The following is a 21,243-nucleotide window of genomic DNA, read 5'->3' on the forward strand; positions in this document are numbered from 1 at the left end:
CTTTGTTTTTGTCCATCATTAAAATCTTTAAAATCAATAAAAACTAACATTTATGTAGAATTCTTGTCCCAGCAATGTTTTCCCAGATCAAACATCATCATCCTCTTGTATCTTACATAAATAATTATTACATTCATAATTTATCACTTTACACTTTTAAAAAATAAAAAACAATAAAATCATATTAGTTTACAAAAATCTTATTAAAAACAACAACAAAAAATATCATTGCAAAATACAAAAATAAACCATCAACAGAGAAGTGACATGTTTTTACACTCTCCTCTCTTTTTTCTACAATGAAAAAAAAGTGTTGTTTTGCTTTCTTATTTTGTTTTCTATTTTTTAATTCAAGCACATGTTTGTGTGATTGTTTATTGGTAGAAACTTTAAACGCTTATATTTCCGAAAATACTGAACCGATTTTGATCATATATAGATTCTGCAGTGAGGTTCGCGAATCTGCATTCATCAAAAAAAGAATCAAGAAAATCGGTCAAGTAATAGAGCCGGAAAATGTTCCCAATCGTTTTGGCTTTGCGTATTTATATATATGATGATTTTTCTCGACCTAATTAAAATTAGTTTGACATATGCATAAATGTTAGTACCCTCAATAAGGAAACAAAAATTTCGCCAAGTTATCTAAAAATTAGATAGTTAAATGGGTCTCAATGAAAAGTAGCTTGCTGGTGGAGGGTATTTAAGATTCGGCAGAGCCGAATATAGCACTCCAACTTGTTTTTTTACACCAAAGTTTAAAAAAAGAATTTGTAATAAAAAATATGTATGTACATTTTTTGATTTGATAGTATACATATCTGTTCATAAAAGGGAAAGAACATAATTTTAATTCAAATACATTTAATACTGATAGTGTTTGTTTTCGATTTACTACATCGATTAAGTGTTTGATTTATAAGTCAATTGAAAATTGCTTATCTTGGAGTTCAATGGAAACCCCTACAGTAATAGTTGGTAATATTGTTTATAAAACTTGTTTGTGGCTTCTACTACTTTTCAGAAAGTTAAAGTCATTTTACGAAGGACCTTATATGGGAGCTAGGGTCAAATTTTAGCCATACTCTATATACATATTTATGACTTCATAAACTGTATTCCAGCGCAGGCATGGGAATTGCTGTACTTTAGTACATTTATCAGTACTTTTTGATATCGAAGAATAACGCGGTACCTCCACATAATTTTTATAAATAATCCATATAGTCGTTCTCTCATTTAGTCTAGTCTGTAGTTCAGACTGTAGTCTAGTCTATTGTCTTCTCTATAGTATTCTCAATAGTCTACTCTACAGTCTAGTCTATAGTCTAGTCTATAGTCTAGTCTATAGTCTAGTCTATAGTCTAGTCTATAGTCTAGTCTATAGTCTAGTCTATAGTCTAGTCTATAGTCTAGTCTATAGTCTAGTCTATAGTCTAGTCTATAGTCTAGTCTATAGTCTAGTCTGTAGTCTAGTCTATAGTTTAGTCTATAGTCTAGTCTATAGTCTAGTCTATAGTCTAATCTATAGTCTAGTCTATGGTCTAGTCTATAGTCTAGTCTATAGTCTAGTCTATAGTCTAGTCTATAGTCTAGTCTATAGTCTAGTCTATAGTCTAGTCTATAGTCTAGTCTATAGTCTAGTCTATAGTCTAGTCTATAGTCTAGTCTATAGTCTAGTCTATAGTCTAGTCTATAGTCTAGTCTATAGTCTAGTCTATAGTCTAGTCTATAGTCTAGTCTATAGTCTAGTCTATAGTCTAGTCTATAGTCTAGTCTATAGTCTAGTCTATAGTCTAGTCTATAGTCTAGTCTATAGTCTAGTCTATAGTCTAGTCTATAGTCTAGTCTATAGTCTAGTCTATAGTCTAGTCTATAGTCTAGTCTATAGTCTAGTCTATAGTCTAGTCTATAGTCTAGTCTATAGTCTAGTCTATAGTCTAGTCTATAGTCTAGTCTATAGTCTAGTCTATAGTCTAGTCTATAGTCTAGTCTATAGTCTAGTCTATAGTCTAGTCTATAGTCTAGTCTATAGTCTAGTCTATAGTCTAGTCTATAGTCTAGTCTAGTCTAGACTATAGTGTCTATATGTGTATTTTTTTTTTTTGAATCGAAATATGTACATGTAGTGTATAAGGTTGTAGCATATGCCAATCTAATGGAATGAAATTATAAAAAATAATTAAACAGTAGTTATCAAAAGAATTCCGAAGAAGTTGGCTATATTTACCTAAAAATTTCTTTGAACAGTTAGATAGTTGCTTTTGAAAGTAATAACGCTTATAATGTCACGGAAGTTGGAAGTTTATTGCTTAAATATATTCTTCATATTGTGTTTAATAACATCCATAAGGGCTACTTGTCGAGTACGTTATCCGGCGGACCTGTCGCTAAGACCAGATTTATATAAAATCGTTGGTTCACATACAATTAAAATAAATCTTGATGCAAATAGTATAAATAATATAGAATTATATGAAAATCAAGAAATAGAGGCACAGTGTAATATACAATTCAAAATGTAAGTAAAAATAGAGAATGACATAATGAAATTTATGAATACAATTTTTAATCGTAATATTTTTTAATGATTTTCTATCTAATAGACCTGAAAAATATCAAACATCAAATCAACTTTATATTAAATGTTATAATAATTATATCTACATAAAGACGAACACAAATGGTGCATATAACCTCCATGCCTATACATCCGAAATAAATTTAGAATGTTCCTTTATAAAATGGAATTTATATGAATCATCAAATAACTATACCTGGTGCTCATCGAATGTAATTTCATATATTGTAGCTAGACCCAAGCATTCGCAATTAGGTTACGACTACTTGGCTGGTATTTGTTATGACATCAATAATCTATCCTTTTCATCGGTGTACTATAGTTTGGCACCTCAACATTCTGAATATGTGGTAGGCTATGTAAAATCTAGTAAAAATTTAAAAGCTTTAACATGATTTCTTTTAATTTAGCAACCATCTAATCTAACGACTTTTTATGCACCCGGTTTGGAAATAATGTATATTAAGGAGACCTTTCCCTCCAATAGGTAAGAAATCAAATAAGGAGACCTTTTCCACGAATTTGTAAGAAATCAAATAACTTTTTATAAATCCATTAATAATTGATTAATTTCAGCATCTCTACAAAAAAATTCGATAATCAACAGTTTCAAAACGTCATAACTTACACAAATTATGGCTACAATTCAATAATACAAATGCCTAAACTAAATTCGACATTTAATCAGCAGTTCTCTTCTCTACTTGAATTTGTATCGTGGCCAAATTTACGTCTGAACAATTGGAATCGTTATGAAGCTGCTCTCGAAAAACATGTTGAAAGTGATAAGCAAGCATATGACATATTAGCCGGAGTATCTGGCACCATAAAAGCACCCTTTATTGAAAACTGTCAAACGAATTACACCATGAAAGAAGTGATCGATAAAACTGACAGGACAATACCATTGTATGTTTGGAATTATTTGCAGGCCAGAGGCAATAGCTCTAATGAGTTTGTTATTATAGGTTTCAATTCACCATTTAATGAGGTAAGTTTTTTTTAGTAAGGGGTTTACTAAAGGTATGAAACTCTTTGTTCAATTATTCTTTACAGTTTTACACGTTAGAAGATATTATCTTTTGTCCGGATAAATGTCAAGAAATACCCTGGTTGGCCAATGTCAGTTCATCTTTTCGCTATAGCGTAATGGGCATTGTATTTTGCTGCAATGTCGAAGATGTAAAGTCCTCCAAACGTTTATATGGTTTTCCCAACAATAATGTTCAGGGGAAATCTACTTAAACAATGAAATTATTGGAACATATTTGAAATGGTTGTCGTTGAGGGCAATCCTGTTTGATATATTGTTTATTATTAGGTGGCATCTTTGTTTGTTCGAAATGTTGCTAGTATCTATGTTTATTAAAGAGGGGAAAAAACTTACGGTTTCTTGTATATTAAAGTCAATAATTTATGTAAAGCTAAATTAATACATTGGAATTGTCCATTTTTTAAATAAGTAACTTGTTACAAAGCAACCATTTCTAAAGTCTGTTTTGTCACGTAATTGTTAAAGTCAACTTGTCCTCGTTTTATATTGCCTACAAGAGATCGACCGAGTAAGTTTTGTTTAATCTTAAGATACTTTATAAATAATAATTACTTAATTTTAGAGAATAAACTGAGCCTTTGCCAAAATTATACTGTTGTTTATTCTTGCCGACCTTTTATTAAAACGAGTGACAACTTTATTCTTCGTCAGCCTTATGAAACAATTAATTTGCCATTTGCCTTATGTCGGATCCTGCCCCATTTAGAAGAAGTAATAGAGATACCAAAGGAGTGCCGCCAGCCCGTTATATAATGGAATCGCAGAATGAAGCCAACAATTTGCATACTCCAAGGAGTGCAGCTGCACCAAATATTCAAACGGGTACACCTAGACAACCAGATGCTTTAAGACAGCCACATGAAGTCTTACAAAATGAAGTAAACAATTCGCAGACACCAAAAAATACTACTCCATCTAACGTCCAAACAGGTTCGTGTAAGAAACCACCAGATGCTTCAAAGCAAATCGCTGAAATATAGAGAGAGTTTCAGCGCCAAATGACGTCTCTTCAAAGTCTAATTATCGCCAACAATAATCAGACGAAAGCTACAGTTGGAGAATTAAGACAAGAAATTCAAACCATTGCCAAAGCAATACCACCGACAACAACACCAGTATCTGATAATACTCCTCGAAATAATGGTCAAGAAACGGGTGAGTCCTATTCTAATTTATCTTTTCATAGTCAAAACTGCCAACCTACCAAATCAAAGAAAATATATCCCCTTCCTAAATTTGAAGGCCAGCCTGAAGACTGGCAAATGTTTTACGAAGATTTTATTGCCACTACTCAAGAATTTGAATATACTGATCTTCAGAACATCATTAGAATTCGTGAAGCTCTTACGGGACCCGCACGAGAAACCGTGGAATGCCTTCTTTCCAGTTCAAAAAACGTGAGTGCCATAATTGAAACATTAAAAGAAACATTTGGACGTCCTGAAATGCTAATAAAAAGCCAGATTCAAAAAGTGAGGTTATATCCGAACGTTCCCGATGGTAAATTGGACCAACTTATAGGTTTTGCCAATAAAGTTAACAACATGGCCACATTTCTGAAGTCAGTAGAAGGAGAACACCATTTATATAATCCATCGCTGTTGAGCGAATTAGTTTCAAAATTGTCAACAACTAAACAAATGCAATGGGCAGAAAAATGTTTAAGTTTAAATAAGACAGCCAATATTATTGATTTTAGTAACTGGCTGAACTGTATGAGAAAACTTGCTAACATGGTATCTGATTCGCTTCCAACTTCATTGCAAGATAGCTCCAACCGCAAATCATATAATCAACAACCTGCATCACAAAAAACAAACAAATATGCAATGCTTAGCATGGCCCACAAACCGTGTTTTATTTGTGATGGTGAATGTGCGGACATATGTAATTGTGAAAAGTTTTTGAGCATGGAAGTAGATGATCGCTGGAAAATTGTAAAAGAATTACACTTGTGTTTTTGTTGCTTAAAACCGAATCATCAATTAAAATCCTGTTACGCCAAACATGTGTGTGGTATAAATAATTGTCCTCAAAAACATCATAATCTCCTACATAATATTAGCCGAGAAATGCCCACAAGTTCATCAACTATTTCATCCGCCGTTAATTGTCATGTAGACTGCCAACTTGATAATGTTTTGTTCCAGATAATCCCAATAAAGCTTTACAATAATGGACAAGAAGTGTCTATTTACGCCTTTATAGATGATGGGGCTAATGCAACAATTCTAGATTGGGATATTGCTCGTCAGCTAGACCTACACGGCACAACAGATACGCTAAAGCTGCAATGGTTAAATGGTCGCTCGTCTAGTGAATCCACAGAAATTGTTGATGTTTATGTAAGCGCTATTGACGATAATAAAAATAAATATGAAATGAAAAGAATTTACTTGTCAAAAAATCTAGAATTGCCAACCCAATCGATTGTTAAAAATCAGCTGACTGTTAATTATCCCCATTTGACAAATATACCAATTAACGAATACATTTCAATAAGACCAAAAATGATAATAAGTATTGCTCACGCATTTTTAACAGTTCCCAATGAAGTTATAGAAAATCCATCGTATTTTGGTCCGATTGTTATAAAATGTAAATTGGGATTAATTATTTATGGTCCCGTGAAAAATTGTGATTCAAAGGCCAAGCAAGTATTTTGTACAAATGCAGTAAAAAATAAAACGGCCGATGAAGAAATAAAAGATATGATGTATAATTACTTTGAGGTTGAATCTTGTGGTGTGAAAAGTAATATTAAAACAATTTTGTCAAGTGAACATGAAAGAGCATTAGATATAATGAACACAACAACAAAGTTCATTGGTGATCGTTATGAATGTGGCTTATTGTGGAAAACTAACGATATCTCGTTTCCACCAACTTATGAAATGGCCCGAAAAAGATTAGAATTAACAGAAAACAAATTTAAAAGGGATGATGTATATGCTAAGAAATACTGTGACAAAATTGAAGATCTGTTTAAAAAGGGATATGCCAGACGGTTAAGCCAATCAGAGCAAGCAATTACACCAAAAACCTTTTATTTGCCTCATTTTGCCGTTAAAAACCCAAACAAAGATGATATTCGCGTCGTTTTTGATGCTGCATCCAAAGTCCATGGAATTTCTTTAAATGATGCACTTCTTTCTGGCCCTGATTTAAACAATTCACTTATTTCAGTATTGTTTAAATTTAGAGAAGCACCGGTAGCGGTTTGCGGAGATATTCGTGAAATGTTTTTACAAGTAGCCATAAAGAATGATGACATAAATTCTCAAAGATTCTTGTGGAGAGGTTTAGATTGTAATGATTCCATACAACATTGTGTTATGACAAGAATGATATTTGGCGCCGCTTGCTCTCCTACTATAGCTCAATTTATTAAAAACAAAAATGCCCAGACATTTTCGGAAGTAAGCCCAAGAGCCGAGGATGCTATAATTTATCGTCATTATGTAGATGATTACGTGGATTGTTTCCAGTCAGATTCGGAAGCAATCGAGGTTGTAACAGAGGTGAGAAAGATTCATAAAAAAGCTGGTTTTGATTTATGCAAAATAGTTTCAAATTCCCAGAATGTTATTGACGCATTTCATGGCTCTAATGTACGTTCAGTAGATGTGTCAACGGATGGAGTCGAAAGAATATTAGGTTTGCATTGGAATCCAATTACTGATGAATTTGTTTTTATTTTAAAATTTCATCGAATAACTGAAGATATTATTGAATTACGTCGCAAACCAACAAAAAGAGAAATGTTAAGTGTAATTATGTCTATTTTTGATCCGTATGGTTTTTTGGCAAATATTACAGTAGCGGGAAAAATTCTGATGCAAACACTATGGAAATACGATTTAAACTGGGACGATGAAATACCGGATTGTTTGAATGGTAGGTGGGTTGCTTGGCTGTGTGAAATAAAGAAGGTAAAGGACTATAAAATATCTCGTTGCCATTTTTATAATTTTTGTAATACTGTTAATGAGTTACATTTGTTTAGTGATGCTAGCGAACAGGCCATGGCGGTTGTCGGTTACTGGCGAATAAAAACAAATACTGGTTATAAAATTTCATTTGTTTGTGGTAAAACTAATTGTGCACCGACAAGATATCACTCAATACCAAAACTGGAGCTTCAAGCCGCTGTTATAGCTGTTCGACTTCAAAACCAAATAATTAATCATTATTGTGTTAAACCTGATCGTGTGCAGTTCTGGACAGATTCTCATACAGTAATGAGATGGATAAAATCTGATTCACGAAAATATAAACAGTACGTAGCGAATCGAGTTGGTGAAATTTTAGAAGCTACGACAGTGGATAATTGGCGGTGGTTACCGGGAACTGAAAATCCTGCCGATGATGCAACGCGGTCAAAACCAAAATTTGAATTTGATAGTCGGTGGAAAAATGGACCAGAATTTTTGTATCTTCCAGAAAATTTGTGGCCTTCAATGAATGATACTTCTTACCATTTAGAACCTGAGTTAGAACTTCGAAATAAATATGTCTTAACATCTGTGGTATGTTCACCTTTATTTGATTTTAATCGATATTCTAATTTTCGTAGATTGAAAAGAGCCATGGCTTGGATAATGAGATTTATTAATAATTCAAAAATATCTGAAAATAACGGTAGAATCAAAGGCGAATTATCAGTTGAAGAAGAAGATCACGCTGAAAAGATTTTGTGTCGTATGGTACAGCAATCAACATTTCGTTCTGAATATAAATGCCTCCAAATGAACAAACCTATTGAGGCTCGAAGTGATTTAAAAACGTTGTGCCCATATTTGGATGATTTTGGGTTGCTTCGTGTGTATGGACGTATCGATAATGCACCATTTGTTGCCATGGGTACAAAAAGACCGTGTATATTGCCAAGAAAACACCGGTTCACAGAATTGTTGGTTTCGTGGTATCATCATAGATTCAACCATATTAATGTCAACACGGTAATATGCGAAATAAGGCATAAATTTTGGATTCCATCAATCAGAAGTGTAATAAATAAAGTTCAAACAAAATGTTGTATATGTAAAATTCGTAAATCAAAGCCTAGTCAACCAATAATGGGGCCATTACCAATTGACCGTGTCACACCGTTCTTGAGGCCCTTTTCATATACGGGTCTTGACTATTTTGGGCCGGTTGAGGTTACTATAAGACGTCAAAGAGAAAAAAGATGGATTGCGCTATTCACTTGCCTTACGGTCAGAGCAGTGCATCTGGAAATCGCTACAAATCTCTCTAGTGATGCTTGTTTAATGTGTATACGAAATTTCGCTAATCGCAGAGGAGTGCCAATACAAATAAGGAGTGATAATGGAACAAATTTTGTAGGCCTCCAGAAAGAATTACATGGTGAGAGGAATTTTTGGGATAATGAAGTCATTACTGCTGGCCTTGCTCCTCTTGGCATAAAATGGAAATTTAATACACCATCTGACCCATCTGCTGGTGGAGCATGGGAGAGATTGGTTCAATCAGTAAAAAGAGCTTTATACGCAATGTTAAAAGAACATGCCCCACGCTTAGAAACTCTATACAGTCTGTTGGTAGAGACCGAAAATATGGTAAATTCAAGGCCACTTACTCATATTCCGATAACACCTAACGAGCCCGAGCCATTAACACCAAATCATTTTATACTTGGATGTACCAGTTCAACCCAAACTCCCGCAGAATATGAACATCGTATTTGCGCATCAAGAAAACAGTGGCGTATACTGCAAAATCTAAAGAATGGAGTATGGAAGCGTTGGATAAAAGAGTATCTTCCAGAACTTACACGCCGTTCTAAATGGTTTGCCCCATCCAGTCCATTATGTTCTGGAAGCCTTGTGTTAATTTGCGATGTGAATGAACCCCGCTCAAAGTGGAAGAGAGGAAGAGTTTTAAGATTAATATTTGGTAAAGATGGAGTTGCCCGTTCCGCAGATATACGTACGTCAACAGGAGTTTTAAGTAGACCGATCAACAAGTTAGCTGTACTAGATGTAGCGGATGGATGTAGTGAATCTCAGCCCATGAAGTCGATTCACGGGGGCGGGGATGTCGTTGAGGGCAATCCTGTTTGATATATTGTTTATTATTAGGTGGCATCTTTGTTTGTTCGAAATGTTGCTAGTATCTATGTTTATTAAAGAGGGGAAAAAACTTACGGTTTCTTGTATATTAAAGTCAATAATTTATGTAAAGCTAAATTAATACATTGGAATTGTCCATTTTTTAAATAAGTAACTTGTTACAAAGCAACCATTTCTAAAGTCTGTTTTGTCACGTAATTGTTAAAGTCAACTTGTCCTCGTTTTATATTGCCTACAAGAGATCGACCGAGTAAGTTTTGTTTAATCTTAAGATACTTTATAAATAATAATTACTTAATTTTAGAGAATAAACTGAGCCTTTGCCAAAATTATACTGTTGTTTATTCTTGCCGACCTTTTATTAAAACGAGTGACAATGGTATTTGAAAATGTTTAAAATAATTATTTTCTACAAAACTGTAAATTTCACTTGCTATTGTGAATGTGCTGTAAATAAAATAAATCACAATTGGAAAACGAAAAAGTTTTAGGAAGTCACCTTTTATAGATTTTCATTCAATCAGGGCGCTGCGTGTTTAATTTTATGTTTCTAGGAAGAACGAAAAAGTACACAAAAGTTTACTCTTATAAATTTTCATTCCATCAGGATCATATACATATGTTTGATCACAGAATATTTATTACAATAATACGCATCTCGACGTGCATAATTGTATATGATACTGGATTAATGTAGGGGTATACGGAACTCATCCGCCCGTATACCTAGAGTGAGTCTGTCGTATGTTATGTCTGATAAATGAGAAGTGTGCAGGTGATGGATGAATGGTATCTTATACAATTGATACCAATGAATTTTTCTTCCTTGTCTAGGTATGTTCAGAGTAAACTCTGTTTTTAACAGATTTACCACAGTGTGTCACTATGAGTAAGAACAAAGTCTCGGCTTATTTGATGAATTCGTACTTCGATCTACCGGTTACGTCTGTAGGTGCTGTTGCCGACTCAACAGAGGCAAACCCATCTGCGTGGTTGTAAACGGAAGTGATGTTTTTGCATCTAGGAGGTTATGCAACGGGGCAGCAATGGTCAGAGATTAGATAGCTCAAGAATTTGAGCAAAGTGCACATATACTGGACCGGAAATTCGATATATGTAAGTTGCCACATGCGTATAAGAAGCACAATGGAGCGGTGGTGAGTCGTTACAAAAGCTCACCCAGTGGTTGAAAGAGACCACCGTGAAATGGGCCAGTACGGCAGGTGTTCACGTAAAGCACTTCAACATTAATACATACATGCAGACAGACGGACATGGCTAAATTGACTCCGCTATCTATAAGGAATGACAAACTTTACAAGAACAAAATTTTTAAAATTTGTTGATGAAATTTTCAGAAGTTTTGTCGAATTTTTCATATTTCCGTTATTTATGGACCGATTTTACTGATTTTAAATATCTATATCAATAAACATTAAAAACTCTTTTTATGTTTTTAATATTTTTCTATCCAATAACACAGAAAAAATTATCGGTAGTTTATTTTCAATTAACATGTTTTCCTCTTTCTTTAACTTTTATTTAAACAATTTTTTAATTGTCATAATTATCTCATTGTTTTGATCCTAAGTATACAAATTTGATTAAACTTTTAATTGAATCAATTAATTTTTTAATTGGCTGAAAACGTTTTTCCAGCCTACTTTTTTATTTTGGTTTTTTGTTTTGATATTTTATTTAAATAATTTCATTATTTATAACGGAAAATAAATCTCAAATAGTCAATAATATTTTAGGCATAAGAGGTTGAAGTTTCATAAATATTTTAAAATTTATAAATTACTTTATTTGTTCAAATGTGACAATAAAGAGATATTTTTGAGAGTGCTTAACGCATTGTTAAAGGTAAAGGAATCCTTTAATGTTGTAAGCATTCAATTAATGCTTTGATTGTTTCAATCATCGACTTTATTGATTTTTAATACATTTTTAACCAAACTGTTCAATTTATTTGATTAATAAACTAATTAAAATGTAAGTTTTATTTTATTAAATATTTAATTTATCCAATTAATGAATTAACTAATTTAAATTTTGAATTTAATTACTGATGTTAATTGTTTTGATTATTTCTTTAATTGGAAAAAAATATTTTTTTACAAATTTCATAATTGATATCATCATTTTGTTGATAGGTGCAAAACTTGCTTGATACAATCAATTTGATAATTAAAACACATTTTCAGTTTTTTCTGTGAATATTATTAAAATAATAATTTGTATAAATTTTTTTGTAACTAATATCAATCCTATAAGGGAAAGAACATAATTTTATTTATTACAATTTCCACGTACATACAATGTTGTTGAACTTAATGATAATGCCGGAATTATTGCTGGACATTGCAAATGCCTTATCACGGATTTTAATGACAAAGCACCTTCAGTAATTGTTAATAGTGCTAGTTTAGGGTAATGTTGGAAGTATTCATATAAAATATTCTTTAAAATATCTTAAATTCGATTAAATGTTATAATATAACTGCATGTTAAATTCATTGATACTATGTACGAATACGTTGTAACAACAAAATTATTAATTAATTATATCACTCTCTCACTCATTTCTCTGCTCCCTCTGTTTTACTTAATAGAATTTGCGTAGGGTATAGAAAAATTTGCAAAATATGTTTATTTTTTTTTAAAGAGAGATAAGCTTATAAATCTGAAATTTAGTCATATAAATAGAAGATGTATTTAAGACCTAGCTTTAGTACTTAGTAAAATTCGAAAGTTTCAGCACGCATTTATAAAATGGGCCGAGTTATAAAAGTTTTTCATTTAAATATATTAATTATATTTTGTACCATAACATCCATACAAGCTGACTGCAGAGTATATCTTCCGACAGATATTTCTTTAAGACCAATAGTGTATAAATATGTTGGCTCAAAGCAGATATATGTAAAACAAAACTATATAATTTTGCATGACAATCAAGAAATTAAAGCATATTGTGATCTTAAATTCGAAGAGTAAGTACATATTTGTCATTATAGGAAATATATTTAAAAAATTTTCTACTTAACCTTCGTGAGAAGGGTATATGCTTTTTTTACATAATTTTTTATATAATTTTCAGACACCATAAGTGTCTGTCTATCAGTCCGTCCCTCTGTATGTTTGTTAATATCAATTTACTGAAGTCTTCAGATATCTTCGGGACCCAAATCTTGAATGCTTTCGAGATAATTGCTTCACAAATAATTGAGATTTTCTGTAAGTGGGGTTATATAGAGGCTAGGCTCAATTATGGATCGATCCTCATAAAATTTGGTACGTAGATTGTACCTATAATATATGGTTATGCCGAATTTCATCGGTATATTCATATTTTATGTCAATAATGAGTGTTAAAGTAATTTTCTGAGGGATAATTTATCTGGAGGTTACCGACCGATCAAAATTAGTTACCGACCGATCGAAATTAATATACAAATGAATTACTCTGCGAAATTTTTTACGTATAGGTCCGTATTTGGTCACATCTTCCATATAAAGTCTACTTCGGAAAATCACTTAAACACACATTTATAATTAACTTCCGGATCGGTCCCTAATTGTTCACAACTGCCATATTCGGACCATTTTCGAAAATTACTTAAATGCACAGTTTCATTGACAATCAAAGTTATCGGGAACCACCGCTTTCTATATATATATATAATTCTAACGTTACTGACTGACTGACTGACTGATTCATCATCGCACAGCCTAAACGGTTAAAGCTAAAGAGCTGAAATTTGGACAGGAGGTTGGTCTCCCTCAAAATAGATCCACTAAGACTGGATTTTTGGAAATTCGAATGTTTAGGGGGTAAAAAAGGGTAAAAACGGGTAAATTCGGTAACCTCATATCTCCTAAACTAGAAAAGATACACAAATTGTTTAAAGGTCATCGTCATTCATTTAAAAAATAAGCGGACAAATTCGGCCCCTTTAGGGAATAAACGGGTAAAAACTGTATTTTGGTACTTTTTTGTACCCCATGTATCTTTTAAACCAGTGAACATTCAAACAATATTTTTGACTCCTTCATAACTTGACGAAAAAATAAAAATATAAATTTAGTGCTTTTTGGTTATTCGGACGTTTAAGGGGTGAAAATTGTACCTATTTTTGGTACTTTTTTCATAAAACATTGTTTTTGGTTTATTAACTTATACGTATGAATACATAATAACGGGCTCCCACTACGATGTTGCAACTTTTTGGAATAGAATTTTTATTTCGTTAATGGGGAGAAAAAAAGTACCAAAAGGGGTAAAAACGGGAAATTTGATTTTATTCAAACACAATGATCCAATTTAGATAAAATTTTTAGATTTAGAAATACTAAATAAGCTAATGGGGTGTTATTTGGAACCCCAGTACCATGTGATATTTTTTGGTACTTTTTCATTCTCCATCTGGTACTTTTTGAGTTTTCTATGATATTGAAATCGAAACATGAAATTAATAATAAAGCGACTTTTCGGCACTTTTTCGTTTTACACAGGTATTTTTTTGAGTTTTAAACCTAGAAACATGAAATTAAGCATGTAGAGACCGGAATAAATGAGATTCTATAAAATGGGACCTTTTGGTACTTTTTCGTTCTTCAAAAGGTAATTTTTGCATTTTCTATAAAAATTAACCTAGAAACATGAAATTAAGTATGTAGAACCCGGAGTAAATGAGAATCTATAAAAGGGGACTTTTTGGTACTTTTTCGTTCTTCAAAAGGTACTTTTTGAATTTTCTATAATATTGAACCTAGAAACATGAAATTAAGCACGTAGAGCCCGGAGGAAGTGAGAATATATAAAAGGGAACTTTTTGGTACTTTTTTGTTCTTCAAAAGGTACTTTTTGTGTTTTTTATAATATTAATCCTAGAATCATGAAATCAAGCATGTGGGGCCCGAAGTAAGAGAGAACATATAAAAGGGGACTCTTTGGTCCTTCGACTGGTACTTTTTGAGTTTTCTATAAAATTTAACGTAGAAACATGAAATTAAGCAAGTAGAGCCCGGAGTAAAAGAGAATCTATAAAAGGGGACTTATTGGTACTTTATCGTACTTCGACTGGTACTTTTTTGAGTTTTCTATTAAATTGAACCTAGAAACATGTAATTAAGCAAGTGGAGCCCGGAGTAATTTAGAATCTATAAAAGGGGACTTTTTGGTACTTTTTTATTCATCAAAAGGAACATTTTGAATTTTCTGTAATATTAAACCTAGAAACATGAAGTTAAGCATGTGGAGCCCGGATTATGTGAGAAAAATCTTAAAACGGGACTTTTTGGTACTTTTTCGTTCTTCAAAAGGTACTTTTTGTGTTTTTTATAATATTGATCCTAGAAACATGAAATCAATCATGTGGAGGAGCAAGTGAGAACATATAAAATTAGATTTTTTGGTACTTTTTCGTTCTTCAAACTTTTTGAGTTTTCTATTTTTATGATCCTAGACACATAAAACTAAGCAGCCAGGAGCTTGATTTAATGAAAATTTAAAATGAAGTATTTCCAGGTACTTTTTCGTTCTTTAATTGGTACTTTTTGAATTTTCTATAATATAGAACTTATTAACATGTAAGTAAATAAAAGAGGTCTTTTGGTACTTTTTCGTACTTCAACTGGTACTTTTTGAGTTTTCTAAAATATTGCATATATAAACATAAAATTAAACACTAAGTGTTCTGATTGAACGAAAATTTATGAAGGAGACTTTCTGGTCCTTTTTTGTTATTTTACTAATACTTTTCGAATTTTCTATAATATTGAACCTAAAAATATAAAATTGGATACGCAGCTTCCTGATTGTATAAAAATCTGTATGATAGGAATTTCTGGTTGAAAATTAAACTTGCATTAACCTGATTAAATGAAAATCTATAAAAAGTCATTGTCTGGTACTTTTTCGTCCTTCAACTGTTTTTTTTTAATTTTCTGTAATATTGACACTACAATCATAAAATCAAACTTATAGGGTCCTTATTAAAAGGGAACCTTCATAGATTTTAAATATTGAACCTAGAAACAAGTATATTTATTTTAATATTTATTTTATTCAATTACGATGAGGGTAGCGAAGCACACTGGGTATAGCTAGTACCACATAAAATTCGACATGAGAGCATTCAGCTTTGAATTGTTTTTGGGTCACCTATTTAATTTTTCTGGACCTAATCTAAATGAATTCCATATAAGAAATTACTAAATGATAGAACTCTCACGCTGGAAACAAATCTTATGGCGCGCTTTTATTTTATTTTATTATATTGAAATATATTGAAACTGCACATAAAAATAAAGTGGATAAAACTGATATATGTAAAATTGAAAATTTTATAAAATCAGTTGATATAAAACTGAAGAGTGTTCGGTATTCCATTGCTAAATTTCGATCGAAATTTTCTGATTGGCTGGATAAATGTGTAGAAGTTGCTATTTGCGTATCAACTGTTGGTGCTCCCTGTAAGCAGTATGAGGATTTGAGCTCAAAATCAAAGAGGAAAAGGTTATCAACTTCACTAGAAACCTTATCTAACGGATAAGTTTCGGACACTTTTAAAGCAATGTTAAGAAAAGAAAAACAGCCTTTGGATGCCATAAAAATTGCAAATATTCTTCCAACCGCATCACCAAGACGACTGAAAAGAATTGTAAAGAGTATACCCACACCATCATCTGATACAACGGACACTGAGGAAGAAGCTATTGCGCTTATGTTGCAGCTGGGATTGAGTCGTGATAACTACATAACGTTAAGGCGCTATCTGAAAAAGGAGTGGATGTTTTACCATCATATGACAAAATAAATGAAAAGAAGAAAAGCATTATACCACCTCCTATTGGAATAACTGATCGGAAGGCTGTTATTGGACTCGGCGCTCTACTCGAAAATACTGCTTTAAGGATTGCTTCTGACTTTTCTTCAGACCAACTAAAAAAAATAAATTCTTGTGATTTTCAACTGATTTGTAAGTGGGGATGTGATGGATTATCAGCACTCTCGGAATATAAACAAATCAACACAAGTGAATCATCTTCCGAGTATAAAAGTGTATTTATGGCATCGCTAGTTCCATTAAGAATTCGAAAGTATGCTGACAGCGATTCTCCATCAACCAGTTTCGATGATATTTGGAAGAATTCGACTCCAGGATCCAAAGCTTTTTGTAGGCCAATAAGCTTTGAGTATATAAAGAAATCCAAAACAACAACGCAAGATTTGATAAATCGTATTGAAGCAGAAATTAAAAACTTGGAACCTATAACAATCGAAATAGAAAATTATTCGTTTAACATGTCCTATGATTTAAAACTTACAATGATTGATGGGAAAGTTGGAAATGCCATTACAGGAACATCATCTACTTGGTACTGCTACATATGTGGTGATAAAAAATCAGAATTTTCGAATATTTCCAAGCAAAGGTCAATAAATGAGGAAACATTACAATTTGGAATATCCCCCCTACATGCTCGCATACGATTTCTGGAACATTTTCTACATTTAGCATATGATTTAAAGTACAGAAGCATACCGGAAAATGCAAACAAAAGTGCAAATAACAATAAGGAGTTAATGGAAATGAGAGCCAGTGAGAAAAGAAGAATTCAAGAGGAATTTAAAAAGCGGATGGGATTAAATATTGATAAACCACTCACAGGATATGGAAGCACAAACGATGGTAATACCGCTAGACGTTTTTTCAAACATTTTGAAACTACTTCCGAAATAACCGGAATTAATATGGATTTACTGCAAAAGGTCAATATTATTCTAATGGCGATAAATAGCAAGCATAAAGTGAACGCAACAAAATTTGGAGAGTATTCTACAAAAGTTTCTAAATTACTTTTGGAATTATAACTCTGGAAAGAAATGACACCTACAGTTCACAAGATATTATGTCATGGAAAGGTCATCATAGAACATAATATTCTACCTTTAGGAGAGCTTACAGAAGAACCCCAAGAATCGAGGAATAGAGACTTTAAGCATATTCATCAGTTTAGCTCAAAGAAGTGTTCTAGGCAGTCTCAAAATGAAGATATTTTTAATAATCTGATTCTATCTTCTGATCCTGTTTTATCTACTATAAGGAAACATTGGATTTGCTACAAAACGTTAGCATTTGAAAATATTCATGAATTTAAAGATTTACTTTATCTTTTAGATATGGACTACTGTGATACCGATTATTTTACAAAATTATATTTATTTATAAAAAAATAAATAAAGACTATTTTTATATAAAATAAATACTTGTTAATTTTTTTAGGGATAAAGAATAAAAGATTAATCGTAAAAAGTGGCTGTAAAAATTCATAAAAATTTAGGTAGTAAAACCTGCCTAACAAATGTATGGATGAAAATAATAGTACTAGGTAAATTCTCTTAAAGATGTTGAGTTTTCCCTAATTAATTTGTCACTTAAAAAACATTAGATAGGTATGTTATATATCAATGGAAAGGTAATTTTGTCTATTTTTCAAAACTGTATATAATTTTTGAAAATTAAAAAAGAGTAAGTACATTTTTGTCAATGGGGGACTTATAGTTTTTTAAAATATAATTTTCAGACCCCATAAGTGTCTGTCTATCTGTCAGTCCGTCCATCCGTCTGTATGTTTGTTAAAATCGATTTTCTGAAGACCCTAGATATCTTCGGGGCCAAAATCTTGAATGCTTTAGAGAAGATTACTTCATAAATAATTGAGATATGAGTTAAAAACCTTTGAAAATTTCATAAAAAGTGATCATTTTTTTAAAAACTCATTATTGCTGAATTTGTACAACTATGGAGTTATATAGAGGCTAGGGTCAATTCGATCCTCATAAAATTTGGTACGTAAATTGTACCTATAAAACATGGTTATGCCGAATTTCATCCGTATATTTGTATTTTTATGTCAATAATGAGTGTTAAAGTCATTTTCTGAAGGAGACTTTATATAGGGGGGGATGGATCAGTTATCGACCGATCGACATGAATATGTATATGAATTATTCTACGAATTTTTTACGAATAGGCCCGTATTTGATCACAGCTCCTACTTAAAGTCTACATCCGAAAATCACTTAAACGCACATATAAAATTAATATCCTCATCATTCCCTAATTGGTCACAACTCCCATATTCGGACCATTTTCGAAAATTACTTAAGTGCACAGTTTCATTGACAATCAAAGTTATTGGGAAAACATTCGACATAAATGCATTTTTTGTATATAGGAGTCATTATACGGAATTTTTTTCGCATCGGTCCATAATTGGTCATCCGGATAAAATTCGACATGAGTACATTCTGCAAAAATGTTTTTGAATTGGCCCATTAGTAGTATTAGCTTCCATATAAGGTCATCAACATAGTTTGGAAAAACATTTAAACGAATATACATAATTCATTAAAAATATCCACATCGGAGTAAAACTCGTCAGGGATATATTTTGTAAATATATAAATTGTTTGACATCGGCAAGATTGGCCCATAATGGGTCATAGTACCTTCTGAACCTAATCAAAATGAATTCCATATATGCATAAAGAAATTAATAAATGATAGAACCCTCACCCTGGAAACAAATCTTATGGCGAGTAATCTAAAAAATTAGTTAGTTTAATGGCTTTAAATAAAAAGTAGCTTGCTGGTGTAGGGCATTTAAGATTCGGCATAGCAGAATACAGCACTCTTACTTGTTTTACCTTAATTACAAATATTTTTTATCTTTAATAGATTCGAAACAAATCAACTTTTCGTCAAGTGTATGAACTCTATATACACAAAAACGGATACAGAACAATCGTATGGGATCTACAGTTATGAAAAAGCTATGGATTTGAAATGCTCAACAATAAAATGGAAATTATATGAATCAATAACTGATTTCACATGGTGTCCATTTTATTCGACTTCGTATTTTGTGGGTAGACCTTATAACTGGAATAATTATTATACTATTTTGGCTAGAATCTGTTATAGTACCTATCAACAGTCCCTTTCATCAGTTTACTATACATTAAAACCAAAACAATCTTTTTATGAGGTAAACTTATTAAAATAATAAACCTATTTTTAATATTTTTATTTTAAATTTAATAATTTCAGAAACCATCTAACTTGGAGAATTCGAACGCACCACCTCCTTTGGAAATAAAATATATAGATGAATCTTTTGGTCCAAATAGGTAAATTATGAATTTGGCCTTAAATACAAATAATAATAGCAAAGAGTATTTATTATATTTCCATAGCATCACAAAAGACGATTTCGATAATGAACAGTTCCAAAAAATGTTCACTTACACAAATTATGGATACAGTTCCATAATACAAACCCCTAAGCTAAATTCGACGTTTAATCAGCAGTTCTCTTCTCTACTTGGATTTTTGTGGTGGCCAAATTTACGTCTTAATAATTGGCAACGTTATGAAGCTGCTCTCGAAAAGCATGTTGAAAATGAACATCAAGCATATGACATCCTAGCGGGAATATCTGGCACCCTAAAAGCACCCTTTATTGATAACTGTCAAACGAATTACACCATGAAAGAAGTGATCGCGAAAACTGACAGGACAATACCATTGTATGTTTGGAATTATTTACAGGGCAGTGACAATTACACCGATGAAATTGTCATTATTGGTTTTAATTCGCCATTTAATGATGTGCGTACTTATTTAGTTTAAAAAAGTTTCATTAAATGAATAAGCTTAACATTTTTCTTTTAATTATTTCTTTTTAGTTTTATGCGGAGGAAGATATCATCTTTTGTCCAGACATATGTCAGGAAATTCCTTGGTTGAAAGAAATTAGCTCTACTTTTCGTCATGGTGTAATGGGCATTATATTTTGCTGTAATGTTGAAGATGTTAAAACCTCAAACCGTTTGGATGGTTTCCCCATAAATGATTTAAAACCAAAGCCAATTGAAACGTTAGATTCTGGAAATAATTTGAATACTACCGTTGAAACTGATTTGAAACCAAAGCCAATTGAAACATTAGATTCTGAAAATAATTCTTCTGAAAATGAAGAAGAGGAATAATAATAAATAAGTGATTTACTGTATAAATTTTAATTCTTATATTTAAATTTTAAATAAAATAATTTTTATATGTATAAGGGGGATTTCATATCAACTTTTAAAACCGATGTCTTCCGGTATGAATACTTTGACGTGACGAACTAAAGTCATTACACTTTCAAAAGTAGACTACAGACAGACTATAGACTTGACTATAGACTAGACTATAGACTAGACTATAGACTAGACTATAGACTAGACTATAAACTAGACTATAGACTAGACTATAGACTACACTATAGACTAGACTCTAGACTAGACTTTAGACCAGACTATAGACTAGACTATAGACTAGACTATAGACTAGACTATAGACTAGTCTATAGACTATAGACTAGACTATAGACTAGACTATAGACTAGACTATAGACTAGACTATAGACTAGACTATAGACTAGACTATAGACTA

At 31.9% G+C, this 21,243-nt stretch overlaps 3 protein-coding genes across 4 annotated transcripts; all 3 read left to right on the forward strand.

Moving 5' to 3' along the window:
• Nucleotides 1–2,254: 2,254 nt before the first annotated feature.
• LOC119608543 lies at nucleotides 2,255–10,214 on the forward strand. The gene is made up of 6 exons (XM_037963003.1): nucleotides 2,255–2,521; nucleotides 2,607–2,931; nucleotides 2,992–3,068; nucleotides 3,158–3,572; nucleotides 3,638–3,857; nucleotides 10,110–10,214. The coding sequence occupies exons 1-5, from the start codon at nucleotides 2,286–2,288 to the stop codon at nucleotides 3,824–3,826; spliced, it is 1,242 nt and encodes a 413-aa protein (XP_037818931.1). The 5' UTR covers nucleotides 2,255–2,285; the 3' UTR covers nucleotides 3,827–3,857; nucleotides 10,110–10,214.
• LOC119608542 lies at nucleotides 4,612–10,059 on the forward strand. Of its 2 annotated transcripts, none has more exons than XM_037963000.1 (2): nucleotides 4,612–7,156; nucleotides 7,217–10,059. In XM_037963000.1, the coding sequence occupies exons 1-2, from the start codon at nucleotides 4,634–4,636 to the stop codon at nucleotides 9,719–9,721; spliced, it is 5,028 nt and encodes a 1,675-aa protein (XP_037818928.1). In that variant the 5' UTR covers nucleotides 4,612–4,633; the 3' UTR covers nucleotides 9,722–10,059. The 2 variants fall into 2 exon arrangements, with proteins under 2 accessions (XP_037818928.1, XP_037818930.1); XM_037963002.1 differs by having other exon boundaries at nucleotides 4,612–7,567; nucleotides 7,642–7,891.
• A 2,285-nt stretch (nucleotides 10,215–12,499) lies between the features above and the next one.
• On the forward strand, nucleotides 12,500–20,802 carry LOC119608550. The gene is made up of 5 exons (XM_037963010.1): nucleotides 12,500–12,726; nucleotides 19,483–19,792; nucleotides 19,855–19,934; nucleotides 20,001–20,415; nucleotides 20,493–20,802. Exons 1-5 carry the CDS (start codon nucleotides 12,506–12,508, stop codon nucleotides 20,793–20,795), a joined length of 1,329 nt encoding a protein of 442 aa, XP_037818938.1. The 5' UTR covers nucleotides 12,500–12,505; the 3' UTR covers nucleotides 20,796–20,802.
• The last annotated feature ends 441 nt before the right edge of the window (nucleotides 20,803–21,243 follow it).

This window comes from Lucilia sericata, unplaced genomic scaffold (genome assembly GCF_015586225.1).
Source record: "Lucilia sericata isolate MDLA Ls3-8-SP2 unplaced genomic scaffold, ASM1558622v1 Contig000848F_arrow, whole genome shotgun sequence".
Classification (NCBI taxonomy): domain Eukaryota; kingdom Metazoa; phylum Arthropoda; class Insecta; order Diptera; family Calliphoridae; genus Lucilia; species Lucilia sericata.